General features: G+C 33.3%; 1 protein-coding gene across 2 annotated transcripts; it reads right to left on the reverse strand.

The window, feature by feature from the left end:
• Window positions 1-2,243: 2,243 nt before the first annotated feature.
• On the reverse strand, window positions 2,244-9,234 carry LOC110025180 (chorismate mutase 2-like). Of its 2 annotated transcripts, none has more exons than XM_020725491.1 (6): window positions 9,163-9,234; window positions 8,826-9,030; window positions 7,296-7,382; window positions 7,091-7,222; window positions 6,924-7,016; window positions 2,244-2,606 (listed from the first exon to the last, which is right to left on the reverse strand). In XM_020725491.1, the coding sequence occupies exons 1-6, from the start codon at window positions 9,186-9,188 to the stop codon at window positions 2,373-2,375; spliced, it is 777 nt and encodes a 258-aa protein (XP_020581150.1). In that variant the 5' UTR covers window positions 9,189-9,234; the 3' UTR covers window positions 2,244-2,372. The 2 variants fall into 2 exon arrangements, with proteins under 2 accessions (XP_020581150.1, XP_020581149.1); XM_020725490.1 differs by having other exon boundaries at window positions 7,079-7,222.
• Between the last annotated feature and the right edge of the window lie 3,706 nt (window positions 9,235-12,940).

Genomic DNA, 12,940 nt, shown 5'->3' on the forward strand with positions numbered 1-12,940 from the left:
AATAGTCCATATATATATATATATATATATAATTTAAATATAATATCTAAAAAACTATATATTTTTATTTAGGCTCATTATTCTCCAAATCAAAGTTGCAAATAGCTCATAGGTAATAGATGGAAGATTTGCACACATACCATTCAATTCTTATGAATTTACATATCTAACACCTAAACTTTAACTTTTACATATGTCACCTTACTTATGCATGAAATAGAGTCATTTCACTTTTTAAAAATTAAAATAGTGATGCTTTTCATGTGATATGAAAATTTTTGTTGGTTAAATGTATAAAGCAAAATTTAGATGTTATAGACATAATAAAAACTTTAATATAATTAGAACGGTGTAATAAACAATCATTTATCCTAAAAGTTAAAATGAACTTTAGATTATACCTAAATGGAATGAATAATCATAAACAAAATATAATCATACATTTACTTATTAATTTAGGCCTATAAAGCCATTAAACAAACTCTTCATATGTTCGAGATAAAACTTCTAATGCTTTTTTATGGTGGGAAAAATTTAAGAAAAAAATTCTATTTAAAAAGAAAATTTTGTACAAATTATCTTTATTTTTCTTAAATTAAATTAAATTTTACTTTTGAGAAAGAAAAATGAAAATTATGATTGAAAAAATATATTTAAAAAAATTACTAATTATTTGTTTGAGACAACTGAAACTTATTAAAAATCAATTTTGAAGCTGCTGAAAAATAATATAATGATCAAAAAATCATGTTGGCAATTATAAATTTTTTTATTCTTGAAAACGTCGGATCCCAACTAGAAAGCTACCATCGCACCTAGCCAGGATCAGTGAAAAAACACAGATTTCAACATCAGCTTTTCAAAATGCAATTTAATCAAACAAAACAAAATAACGCACCTCCGCCCCCAAACGGGCCCTAAATAAATTATTTAAAAAATTATCTGAACTAAAAAAAAAAAATAAAATTTACTACCTATATAAAAAAATATATATATATCAAGGGAGAAGTTGGACATAAACTGGTTCTGCTCCCGCAAAGTATTATTTTCTCTATTAAAAATGAACTTAACATCGATAAAATTGTCTGAAACGTGGGATTGCACGGGCTCAATTAATAAAAATATCAAATATCTCCTCCATCAAATTCATGTTTCTCTCATTTAAAAAGGAGGCATTTACATGTATACCACACGAATCTTACGTATTTACAACTCTAGCACCGAAACTTTCATATTTACATACACAACACTCAGATATTTGATATCAAATTAAAAATATTATTATTATTAACCTTTCTAAAATAGAATAACATTTTCATATATGACAATGAAGTGTTATAAATGTAAATAACAAACTATTGTTGTTAGATATGTAAATACATAGGAATTGTGTGGTATGTATGTAAATTTCCCTAAAATAAAAATGAACTGGTTCTTGCCTTGATCGTGACAAATAATTACAATTATACCATCAGTGTGTTTTTAACTATGGATCAAAATATTTGCAAAAAGGATAGAAACAGGAATGGATGATTGAATTGGACTAAGAGCCCGTTTGGGGCAGTTTATTTGGTGCAGTGGCATTTTGAAACGCATCTAACCTGTTTGGGTAAACTGTGTTTTGGCAGCTTATGCGTTTTCAAAACGCAGAAAACTGCGATTTCACACTGCAACTATCTAGGTGTGGTGGGAGGTTATTGGCAATGGTCTGACTTTTCTAAAAAAATAAAAATTTGTAATAATATCGCACCTAACTTATCAGCAGATTATATTTAATCAACTTATCAGTAGATTATTAAATAAGCTACAGCTGCCCCAAACAGACCAAGTGAAAAAAGAATGGATAAAAGAAATGTAATTGCTTTAAGACGACAGTGATATGAAGTTTAATTGATCACATGTATATTGCACTTATCTGAAAGTAAATCCAATCCCTATAAGATCTAAAAATATTTGCATGCATACCACCTAATTAATTCCTATGCATTTACATATCTAACACCTAAACTTTCATTTTTTACATATATGTCATCTTATCTATGTGCATGAAAAGCTATATTCCACCTTTTAAAAGTTGAAGTAGTGGTATTTTTGATATGATACTAAAAAAAAAGTAAAGTTTACATGTCAGAAATGTAAATGCATAGGAATTGATTGGTATGTGTGAAAATGCCCCTAAAATCTAAATAAACATACAATGATACAATGACCAAACTTTTCTCCTATAATATAACACGATGATATTAACAAGGTACAAAGAAGTCAATCAACAAATAATAATTATGTTTTACACAACATTATTTCACCAGCAAAATATTTTTCAATCACAAAAGCATAGATAAATAGATGAAGCAGTGCATAATGCAACGCAATTATTCGAGTCGACGAAGGAGATAATCAACTTCGACGAGCTTGGTTAGAGGAATGATCCAATCTCCGTAGAGGCGAGAGACTACAGAAGGGTTTACCTTGTAATCCACAATGCCGTCCTTCTCATCCTCCATTGTCACCTCCTGCCCAAAAACCATGGCTTTCTGTTCAACCCTGCGCTTAACCATCTCTTCCACCCTTTCAAATGTAAGCATTCTCATCAATGTATCCTTGTCCTGCATTTAAATGGAACAATAAATTGTTGGAGTAAATATAAGAGCTATTTGGTTGTGGGTATTTTGAATTATTTGGTAGCTTGTAAATTAAATGCAGTGGAATTATTTGTTCTATTTGAGTTGCTATAAAATTTAGGACCCGTTTGACATCATTCTTTTTTTTTCTTTTGTTTTAAAAAAAGTGTTTGTTTAGTATTTTTACATGCTTTTATTTTCTATTGTAACCACTCAAAACAACTTGTGTTTGTTTTAAGCGTTTTAAAAACAACTATTGAAACCAAACATATTTTATTTCAAATTAAAATATGAACAAAACAAAAAATAAAAAATAAAAATGATCCTAAACGGTCCCCTAGAGTTTAGTAAATCACTAAAATGCAACGGTAAGATTGTCTCTCTACTTTTACATTCAAAAAAACAACTATTGGACATGAAATAAACTCAATCTTTTTGAAAATATAACATAATGTTGGGAGGGGTCTTTTCATAATTAATTAGAGAACATCTTTTCTTTTATTCCTTCTCAAGGGTATCTTTGTAATTAAAGGGCTAAGAGTTATTTGGGATAGCTTGCTTATAAATTGGCCTTTATTTGGAGGGAATGGGGATTCTTTTGGAGAGGTTTATTTCTAGTTTTCTGAGTTGAAGGGAGGATTCTCTGTTTTGGCAGCAAATTTTACATACAGAGTCCGGACGTAGTTTTACGTCCGAACTCCAATAAGGTTATTACAGGTATACAAAATTTTAAAAAAATATTTTTATTTTGACTCATAAATTTTTATTTTTTAAAAAAAGGACCTACTCCAATACACTTGGTTTCGTGGGATTGGAGTCCGGACTTAGCTCTACTACGTCCGGACTCCGTATGTAAAATATTTGCCTGTTTTGGGGTGGATTCCCCGAGTTGGGAGAGGTGAGAAGGGGAGGGGATCGTAGTGAAGTCTGGGATTTCGCCAAAGTCATTCTACCAAGCTTCTATTTCTCCTCCATAGCATTCTTGAACCCCTTTTCTGCATTTCATATGGCTGTCTACCCAAATTCCAGCAGCAAGAAGTTCAAAACAGTAGCAGAACACATTAATGCATAATTAGCAACCATAATGGGGTTATCTTCCTCGCCAAGATTAGTTTACCAGAGACCTTTCAGGCTTCCTTTTGTGGCTTTCCGTGTTTCAGCCACCTCTCAGTTCCAGAAATTAGAAGTTTGTTGCTGCAGGTTTGCTGTCGAGCCCGTCCAAGAAACCTTGATTCATGATGCAAAAATTTGTTCACACATTGACCAAGAGAAGTCCAAGGATTTACACATGCATTTATTGGGGCAAGAAAGGGCTAACGCATAGCCTACACTTCTAATATGTGCACGAAAGATGGTAGTAGGAAAGATCAACTAGGCTTCTGGTAGGGCTTTCCTATGCAGGAATTCTACCCTTCCACATCCGTTTCCTGCAGTCGGTTAGCTTTCCAGGCTTCTACACAACCAAGTCAACATTTCGAGAAAGAAAAATATGTACATGTTTTTTTTTTTTTTTTTTTTGCTTTCATGGATAGTTAATGTTTAAAACATCTTACTTGTGATTGTTCAGTGTCACATAGACTGATAAAGGTTATGACTACATTTTTGTTATGTTAGAAATGTTTAGTAAGAAGGCATATCCAAGAAGATTAACTGAAAAGGAGGCTACCCATCTATTCATCAACCGCATCTGGAACAACTTCAATTTACAACTTTCTTTTTTAGATCAAATTGCACACCTTTGGGGCACTTTTGGAGCCAGTTTATGATGTATGATAAAAATCAAGTTCAAGAGAAAGAAACAGAAAAGGAGAGAGTAAACACCACCATGGTTTACATACTAAAATCAATGGATCAAATCCAGGATGTGATCGATGCGATCATCTATGATCATGATTTGATCATCAAATTTTGAAACGACCAAAGACATGATGTTTGTTGAAGTTATAATAATTTAATTTTCACATAAAAATTGGCGACAACGGTGATTCTTAGATCACAATATTGAGGTCAAAGAGGATAACAGTATGTTCGACAATTGGATGTGATTTCAATTGTGCGTCTATTTGCTACCCTGTCTTCTTCATTGATTGGATTGGCCTTCCCGTAATAGAAAACCTAGGCTCAGATAAAAAATGATCCAAACTCGAAGTTCTCCAAAAGAAATAAAGATTATAGAAAAAGCTCGTAGTTCAAGATAGTAGAGAAACTTTCCTTTTGCCATCCAAACCTGAAATGTTCCAAGTTTTCAATCTAAAATTTATTTTTTACATTGCTTTCCTCGCTATAATCTGAAGCACTAAAATGGTCTATTGACTATTACCTAGCTCTCCACTTTGTTATCTTGTAGAACGGTAGGTTCTTATATCCTTCTTAATGTTGAACAATTGATGTTTATGGTTTCCATAGCAAGGAAACAGAGGAAGAGAATGATGATCATGACAAGGACAAGATAAAAAAAGATACAACAACAACAACAAAGCCTTAATCCCACGACTTGGGGTCGGCTACATGAATCCTTTTTCTCCATTGTGTCCTATTTAGTGTCATATTTTCATTTAGTTCTAATAAATTAAGATCATTTTTTATACAATAAGCCCAAGTCTTCTTAGGTCTACTTCTGCCTTTTTTAACATAAGTCGAATATAAAACATCTACTCTTCTAATTGGATCATCATATGGCTAACGTTAAACGTGACCAACCATCTAAGACGACTCTCTCTAATTTTGGCCGTCACTGGAGCTACACCAACCCTATCACGGATATATTCATTTCGCATTTTGTCTCTAAGTGTAAAACCACTTATCCACCTAATCATTCTCATCTCGGCAACACTTAACTTAGTATTATGTTTCACTTTTAAAGTCCAACATTCAACACCATAGAGCATTGCAGGTCTCACCACCATCTTATAAAATTTTCCTTTCAGTCTAAGCGTTAATTTTTGATCACACAAGAGGCTCGAAGCATTCTTCCACTTCAACCAACCAACTTGATTGTACTATTAATATTCCCATCTAGATCACCATCACTTTGAACAACATATGGGAGATATCTAAATCGTTCACACATTTTAATAATTTGATCACCCAAAGTTGCACTTCTGTCACCAGAGCTACTATGTCCATGTACTCAATTTTAGTTCTACTCAAATGAAGGCTTTTAGACTCCAATGTAGGAGAAATATTTGCGTACGTAATACGCACGCAACTATGCGTGTTTACTCTATTAACCCTGCAATACCCTCATAATAACCTATGAATAACATCTAAATAGAACCCGAGAAGATTATTGTAAGGTTATTAGGGTATCGGGGTTATAAGTTATTGGAATTAATACTTCAATAACCTTTCAATAATCATTTAATAACCGCGAAGCGGAGGTTATTGCTAGGTTATTACGCACGCAGCTTTGCGTGCGTGTTACGTACGCAAATATTTCCCCCAATGTAGACCTCCGTAAATCAAGTTTTTCTAGGCTTCTTCTCTCGTCTTATCTACGAGAATGATATCATCAGCAAAAAGCATATACCAAGGTACACCTCCTGTAAATGTCCAGAAACAAGAGAAAAATTATATATGGGAAAATCTACATTTTCTTGCCTTACAAATGAATGCATGTAGAATAAAAAATCTATAATGTAAAATTAATTCCAAAATAATAGATACCCAATTTTTCTAATAAAAAAGTTAATTTTTAGAATAAATGAAACTAAATAAAATTTTCCTTATGAGATAAGAAATGATAAATACAATGGTTTGAAAATAAAATCCAGCTCATATAATCTGAATCTCCAAGGGACAAATTGGTCTTATATAATGGCCTAAGGCATCAATTCCCGCTTGTTTTGATCATTTTAAATCATACATGCAAGGTACACAAGGAGATTGAAAAATACTCACAAAAGTCACAAAATACGCATAAAGCCCATGATGATAATCATTGATCTTCTCTCAAATTAAAAGTTGATGGCCATGTTTGATTACTCTGGGTGACGAGAGGCATAAAATAAAGGTCACAAGTTGAAAACCATAGAATATGATCCTTTCAATTCACTGCATCCAATAAATAACTGCACCTTCAACATAACACGTTTCTTTCTATCATGCTTAATTTGGCTATCAATGACTTTTTAACTACCCAGGATTCATTGACCTTAAAATAAAAGAACATCAAATTCTAGCTACTACAAAATCATGCCTATCACATTCATCAAAAATAAAAAGGATCAGTTGGTTTTGACATGCATATGCACGTTCGCAGACATGAATTGGCGTGAAAAGTAAATAGAAAAAGGAAGGTACCTTATCATGAATTGCAGAGCTATAATCAACCGGTGCATCCCTAAACTTAACCTCTGCCACAAATTTGCCGTAATGGATCCTTCTTGATATGGCCTACGCTCAAAAATATGCATCAATATACAATAATATTGGCTATCACAAGACAGTTTTATCACCTGCAAGCATACAAGGTCCGATGCCAACGTTGATGCGTAATTACCGTCATCACCCTCAACAGTAAATAGTGGAAGCAATTCATTGAAATACATGTCCCATATAGTCTTGTTTATATTCACAGATGCAGCAGTTGGATGGAGCACCTATTTTTAAGACTTGGGCTATGATTGGATTTCCAGTTGTTATGAAGGGTAAAGAAAGTCAGAGAAGACTTGCCTGAGGGTAATCATATGAAGGAATCAAAGGTGAAGGCAAATCATCAGTAAAAAAGGGAACCTCCTCAGGGTTTTGGTATCTTCCAGCCTAAGAAAAGATGATTTCTTAAAACTTAACCCTTTATTCCATGCATAATGATACTATATAGAATGCATTTAAACTTATCAACAATAAATATTTGATATTTAATAAATTATAGAATAAAAAACACAAAATTAACACGAATAATAGCATACGGCCCCTTATCCTTTACTATAAATAAGGAAAATCTCAAAGGGGAAAAATACAAGCATAGAAAACAACAAAAAATTATGCTAAATAACAAAAGGCGATTATATTATGTAAGCATGCAACAACAAAAAATTATGCTAAATAACAAAAGGCGATCATCTGTAAGCATGTATAACAATATTAACTAGTTAAACATTCAAAAGGGCACAACTAGTGCATGATAGTCTGGTCGATCACGGAACATATGTAGGCTTTTTGCCCATAACTTCCACATGGTGTAGATGTTGTTTCCATGTTCAAATACGTCCTTTAGGAACAAATGGGGCAAGTTAATTGGCTACCACATCACAATCATTTAGTTCAACACACTCAAAAACCATTTCACAACCTCTAGACTAAAAATATCTCACTTTGTTTGAGGTTCAATTCAGCATCTCAATGAAATTGACAAGAACTTTCAAACAATACTCAATTAGCTCGCTGATATAGTTCGCTTTGGATTAAAAAAAATGGTGTTATTTTCTTATTAAAACTTTTTAGGTTTATGATCAAAGCAAGAAAAGTGACTACATTTGCATCTAATAGGACAGTGTGAGGAAGAACATCTGTTTATACGAAGGGATGGGAAATAAATGTTGATGGCATGGATATTTATACAATGAACAGCAATAGCAAAAAAGAGGCTAGAATTGATGGAAAACTGTTAAAAAAAGAAGAAGAAGTGCCCCTCAAATCCAACAGTTAACTTTTTAAGAAGTTCATATAAACTTCAACGAAGATCAACTCCAAAGCCCTCTACAATGAACTATAAACAGAGATTTCTAAAGCTGACAAACAGATGGAAAACAGCAGTGTCATTGATAGTTGCATATTCACTACAAGGGCATATTAAACTGATAGTGATGAAGTTAAATCATGATAAGAAATAAAAGTAACTTGGCAATCCAATAGCATTTAAAATGGTTCCCTGTTGATTGTGCTGGTTATACTGGCAAAGAAATAGATTCTACGCTAAAGCTAAAACTCGATATGGTTCTTGATTGAGCCGCAGAACATCTACAAATAGAGCATTAATTATTACGAATTTACTCAACGGTGAAAGAAACTCAACAGAAAGATATGATAGTGCATGATCTGATATTCAAAGATAGCTGACAGGCATAAAAGTCCAAATAACACTCAAAATAGAAGCCTGGATTCCGCCAATGTAAAAAACCGCTTTACTCGAACTAATTCTCGAAATCAGGATCAAATAGCAGGTGCAAATACGAGAATCCGTATGGAAGGAATTAAATCCACCTTGGCATGAAGATGCTCCGCCTCTTTTACAAATATCTCAGCGAGCGAATTTCCAGAAGATTTCAAATACGACTTGTCGTAGGCTGGCGCGTTGTACGGGTGCCGAGCTCTCTCGATGAGGCTGAAAATGATGGAATCCTCCTGGCGGATGAGGGTTTCCCTCACGGATTTTAGGCTAATTTGATTCGATGCCTCTCCCGAAGCCCTACAGCACCGGAATAAGAATGACGATGCAATGGCGGGAAAGAAGAATAGTAAGAGGGCGAGATTATGAGGAAGAGGACGAAGAAGATGAGTGAAATTAAGGCTAGGGGAAGAAGATGAGCGATGAATAAACCTGGCGAAGCTCGCAGAGGAAGCCATGGTGCACCCAGTTCTGTTGCTGCTGAATTTTGTTACAGTAATTAAATAAGATATATAGATTCCCGGAAACAGATTTTTAATATTTTTTATTTTAAGTTTTATTGTCTCATGACTCCGAAGTGTGACTTGTTTGAGTCCAATGAGTGGAGTACAAGTGAATATGGATCTCACAGCATATAAAAATTAAAAAAGAAGCTTGACCCGACCCGAATCTAACGCGTAAAAATTAAAAAAGAAGTTTGACCCGACCCGAATCTAACGCTGGAAATTTAATATGTGTGTTTATCGTGAACTCGGCCCAAATTAAATCTAAAAAAAGACAAAAAGCTAGATTCGGCGTTTTTGGAGCCTTTCGTCGGTTCGCATTGGGCTTCTTCCTCCTTCGGCATTTGGCTTCTTCCTCCTTTAGCTTCGGGCCTCTTGATTCTTTGGCTTTTCCGACTTTTTTCGGCACTTCGGACGGCTGTTTGTCTTTGGCTACAGTGGTTTTCCATTCGGACGGTTGATGGTGGTACTCCATTCAGTTTCGACTCTTGGAAACAGAAGGTAGGTTATGCAATACTCATTCCAAATATTAGTGCTTAGTCATGTCGTTTCTTAGTCATTTCATTGCAACAACTAGTGATTTATTTTCTTTCTCATTGTAGCACACAAAGTGGAATGTCGCAAGAGAGCCGAAGAAGAACCTAGCGGTCTCCTAAAACTATATTGTTTATTTTAAAATAAAAGTTGAAGTTTTAGTTGTGTTATTGTAGTATTATAGTGGTGTTGTAGTTGTATTATTGTGTGATATTGTGTGTTATAAAGGTGTTATTATTATGTTATGATTTTTAGAGATGCGTTATAGATGTGTTATAATATGTTATTGTGTGTTATAATTGTGTTATTGTGTGTTAAAGATGTGTTATTGTGTGTTATAAATGTGTTGCTCTGTGTTATTGTTGTGTTGTGTTGATATAATGGTGTTATAGATGTGTTATTTTGTATTATTGTTGTGTTATGTTATTAGAATTGTGTTATAGTTGTGTTATATATCTGTTATAGTGTGTTTTAGTGTGTTATTGTTATGTTATAGTTGTGTTACTGGTATAACGCAAGCATAACAGGTGTAACGCAAGCATAACACAATCATAACACAATGATAACACATTCATAACACACGATAACACAACATTAATACAACAGTAACACAAGAATACCACAACAATAAACAATTATAACAGAATAGTAACACCATTATAAATTAACAGTAACACAATATAACACTACAATTATACAATGATAACACCACCGTAACACAACAGTAACACATAATAACTCATCTGTAACACAACAAAAGCTGAACTAGTGCATTCATATAACACATATGTAACACTTCAATAACACATATTTAACACTACAATAACACATATGTAACATGACAAAAACTTTTAATAATAACATTTGAGTCATTTTTAAAATTATGGATGGAGATTGTTATCTATAAAATAATATTTCCTTATGTTTTCTTTTGTAGGTATATGAACGCAAGAACGTTAAATTGTAGATGTTGTCCTTCCGTAGTGAGGAGTGCACTCGATATTGTTAGATACATTGTACCTGAGGAAACAATAATTTTTTTTAAGAGAAATAAATGTTAGTCAGTTTTTTGACATGTCTCCCTATCCCCAAGATAATGTGTTGACTCTACATATCATGTGATTTTGGAATAATGACAAGAGAGCTTTATGATGGGTGGGAAGATAGTAAAACTCCACGCTGACCATGTTGAGCTATTGTTAGGCATGCCCAACAGAGGAGAATCAATTAGTTAGAGGAAAACTCCCTCATCTAGTGTAGATGCTAGAGCAACAAAGAAAGATGTGACTAAGTTTTCAGGAGAGTCTTCCACAACCTTTAAGAAATTATTTCTTAAATTTTTACTATCAAATTTATTCTTTTCCTCAAGCAATTTCAATGTGCTCTTAGGGCTTTATGCATTTGGGGAGAACGTACAATCCTCTTCATTTAACCGGTCTGTTGCTATCTATAATTATATGATTGATCAAATGAACTTTATTGCAATCAAAATAAGGTAGAATCAGCCACTTGATTATATAATCGGATTTATATTTCTTTTATCTGTAAATTCATATTGTTCACATTTAAAACTTTTCCTTTAAATTTATTGTTTTATTTTTTTTTATTTCTGACAAATAGGTTTTTGATGTGTTATCCGCAGCTTTGGTTTTCGAGCACACAATATTTTTTACTCATGTTGCACTTGAAGTTAGAACACGCATGTTGAAGTGGACAATAATTCATGGGTCGATAGCATCACAGATTCATGAAGCATTTAGGGCGTTCAAGTATGTACAGTTAAGTAAATTTATTTGTTATAAGATTTTTTTTAGGGTAAGTTATGTTTCTATGTTGCTTTACTAAATTTAGGTAAAGCATTGTGACTTTCAACGTAGGTTCATGACACCATCGACTTGAAGGAAGATGAGCTCTACCTGTTGTCTAACTCTGGCCATGGACTACCGAGCCCTGCTATGACTCTTTCTCCTACTGCTCGTTGTGAAACTCCGGTCGGACCGCCATCACCCAAATCGCATATGTTGGTCTAATTGTTTCAAGCAATGTAACCCCAAAAGCAACATATGGAAGAGAAATAAATGATCTTGAAGGAATAATTGAGCTGTTGAAAGTTCAGGAACAAATAAGTTTAAGTTTACAGGAATCTATATCAAGAATAAACAAATGGCTAATGTTGAAGAGTCATTATATACCCTAACAACTATTATTAAGATATTAGAAAAAACAAAAGCTGATAAAGAGAAAGCAACATGCTGAAAGAGTAAGTACAGAGATGGGAAAAGGAAGAGCAAGATTAATGAGAATTTACATGTACATATGAAACATACAGAAGGGCTTGGAGCCCGAGAGACAATAAGAGATGCATGATATGTTGTTACTCAGGATGATATATTAGAGGAAGAGTGTTAGTTCTGTGATATTGAATATTATTGTTGTGTGACATTTGTGTGATATATTTACAACTTGACGGGCAACATTCTTATACACACTGTTGGACAGAGAGTCATACTATTTTCATTTTCTCAATTTTACCTCTTCCACCAACAAAGTTCAATGGTCGTTATGGATTATATAAAATAATATAACTTGAGCTTGCTTTATACTTTCGTTTGTGATTTATTTCACGAAAATTACGGTATCTAATTTCTTATGCATTTGCATAAGATGATAAATTAAATTGTGTTTACAATGAAAATATATATGAATAAATTTAAATATTGCAATTATCCAATATTGCGACGTTACAAAGATGTATGGCCTGTATAATTTAGGTGACTTGACAATTCTTTCACGCAATATGTCAGCAAAAACATCGACATGTTCATTTTCTAACCACCCATTTAGCAATACATCCTCGAGGCCGGCTCGGTCAATTGCCCTCTCAAAACCTTTATTTGCAAGAAAATCATGTCTGCATGATTAAAAAAAAGTCACATTTCAATATCAAATTACTGCATAACATCAAAACTGCAGTCAAAAGTTACTCACACTCTCATGTACGTAGCAATGCAGTCATCAATTACATCATGCATCTCACGTACTAATGATATACCATGATATTATATATAAGATACTCCAGGACGAGGCTGCAGAATAAATAAAATAATTATAAACTCTTAACTAAAAAATTGAAAATGTGTTGAAATATAAAGGGCTAATTTTTTTGTACCAAC

Source organism: Phalaenopsis equestris, unplaced genomic scaffold, assembly GCF_001263595.1.
Source record: "Phalaenopsis equestris unplaced genomic scaffold, ASM126359v1 Scaffold000294, whole genome shotgun sequence".
In the NCBI taxonomy this organism is placed as follows: domain Eukaryota; kingdom Viridiplantae; phylum Streptophyta; class Magnoliopsida; order Asparagales; family Orchidaceae; genus Phalaenopsis; species Phalaenopsis equestris.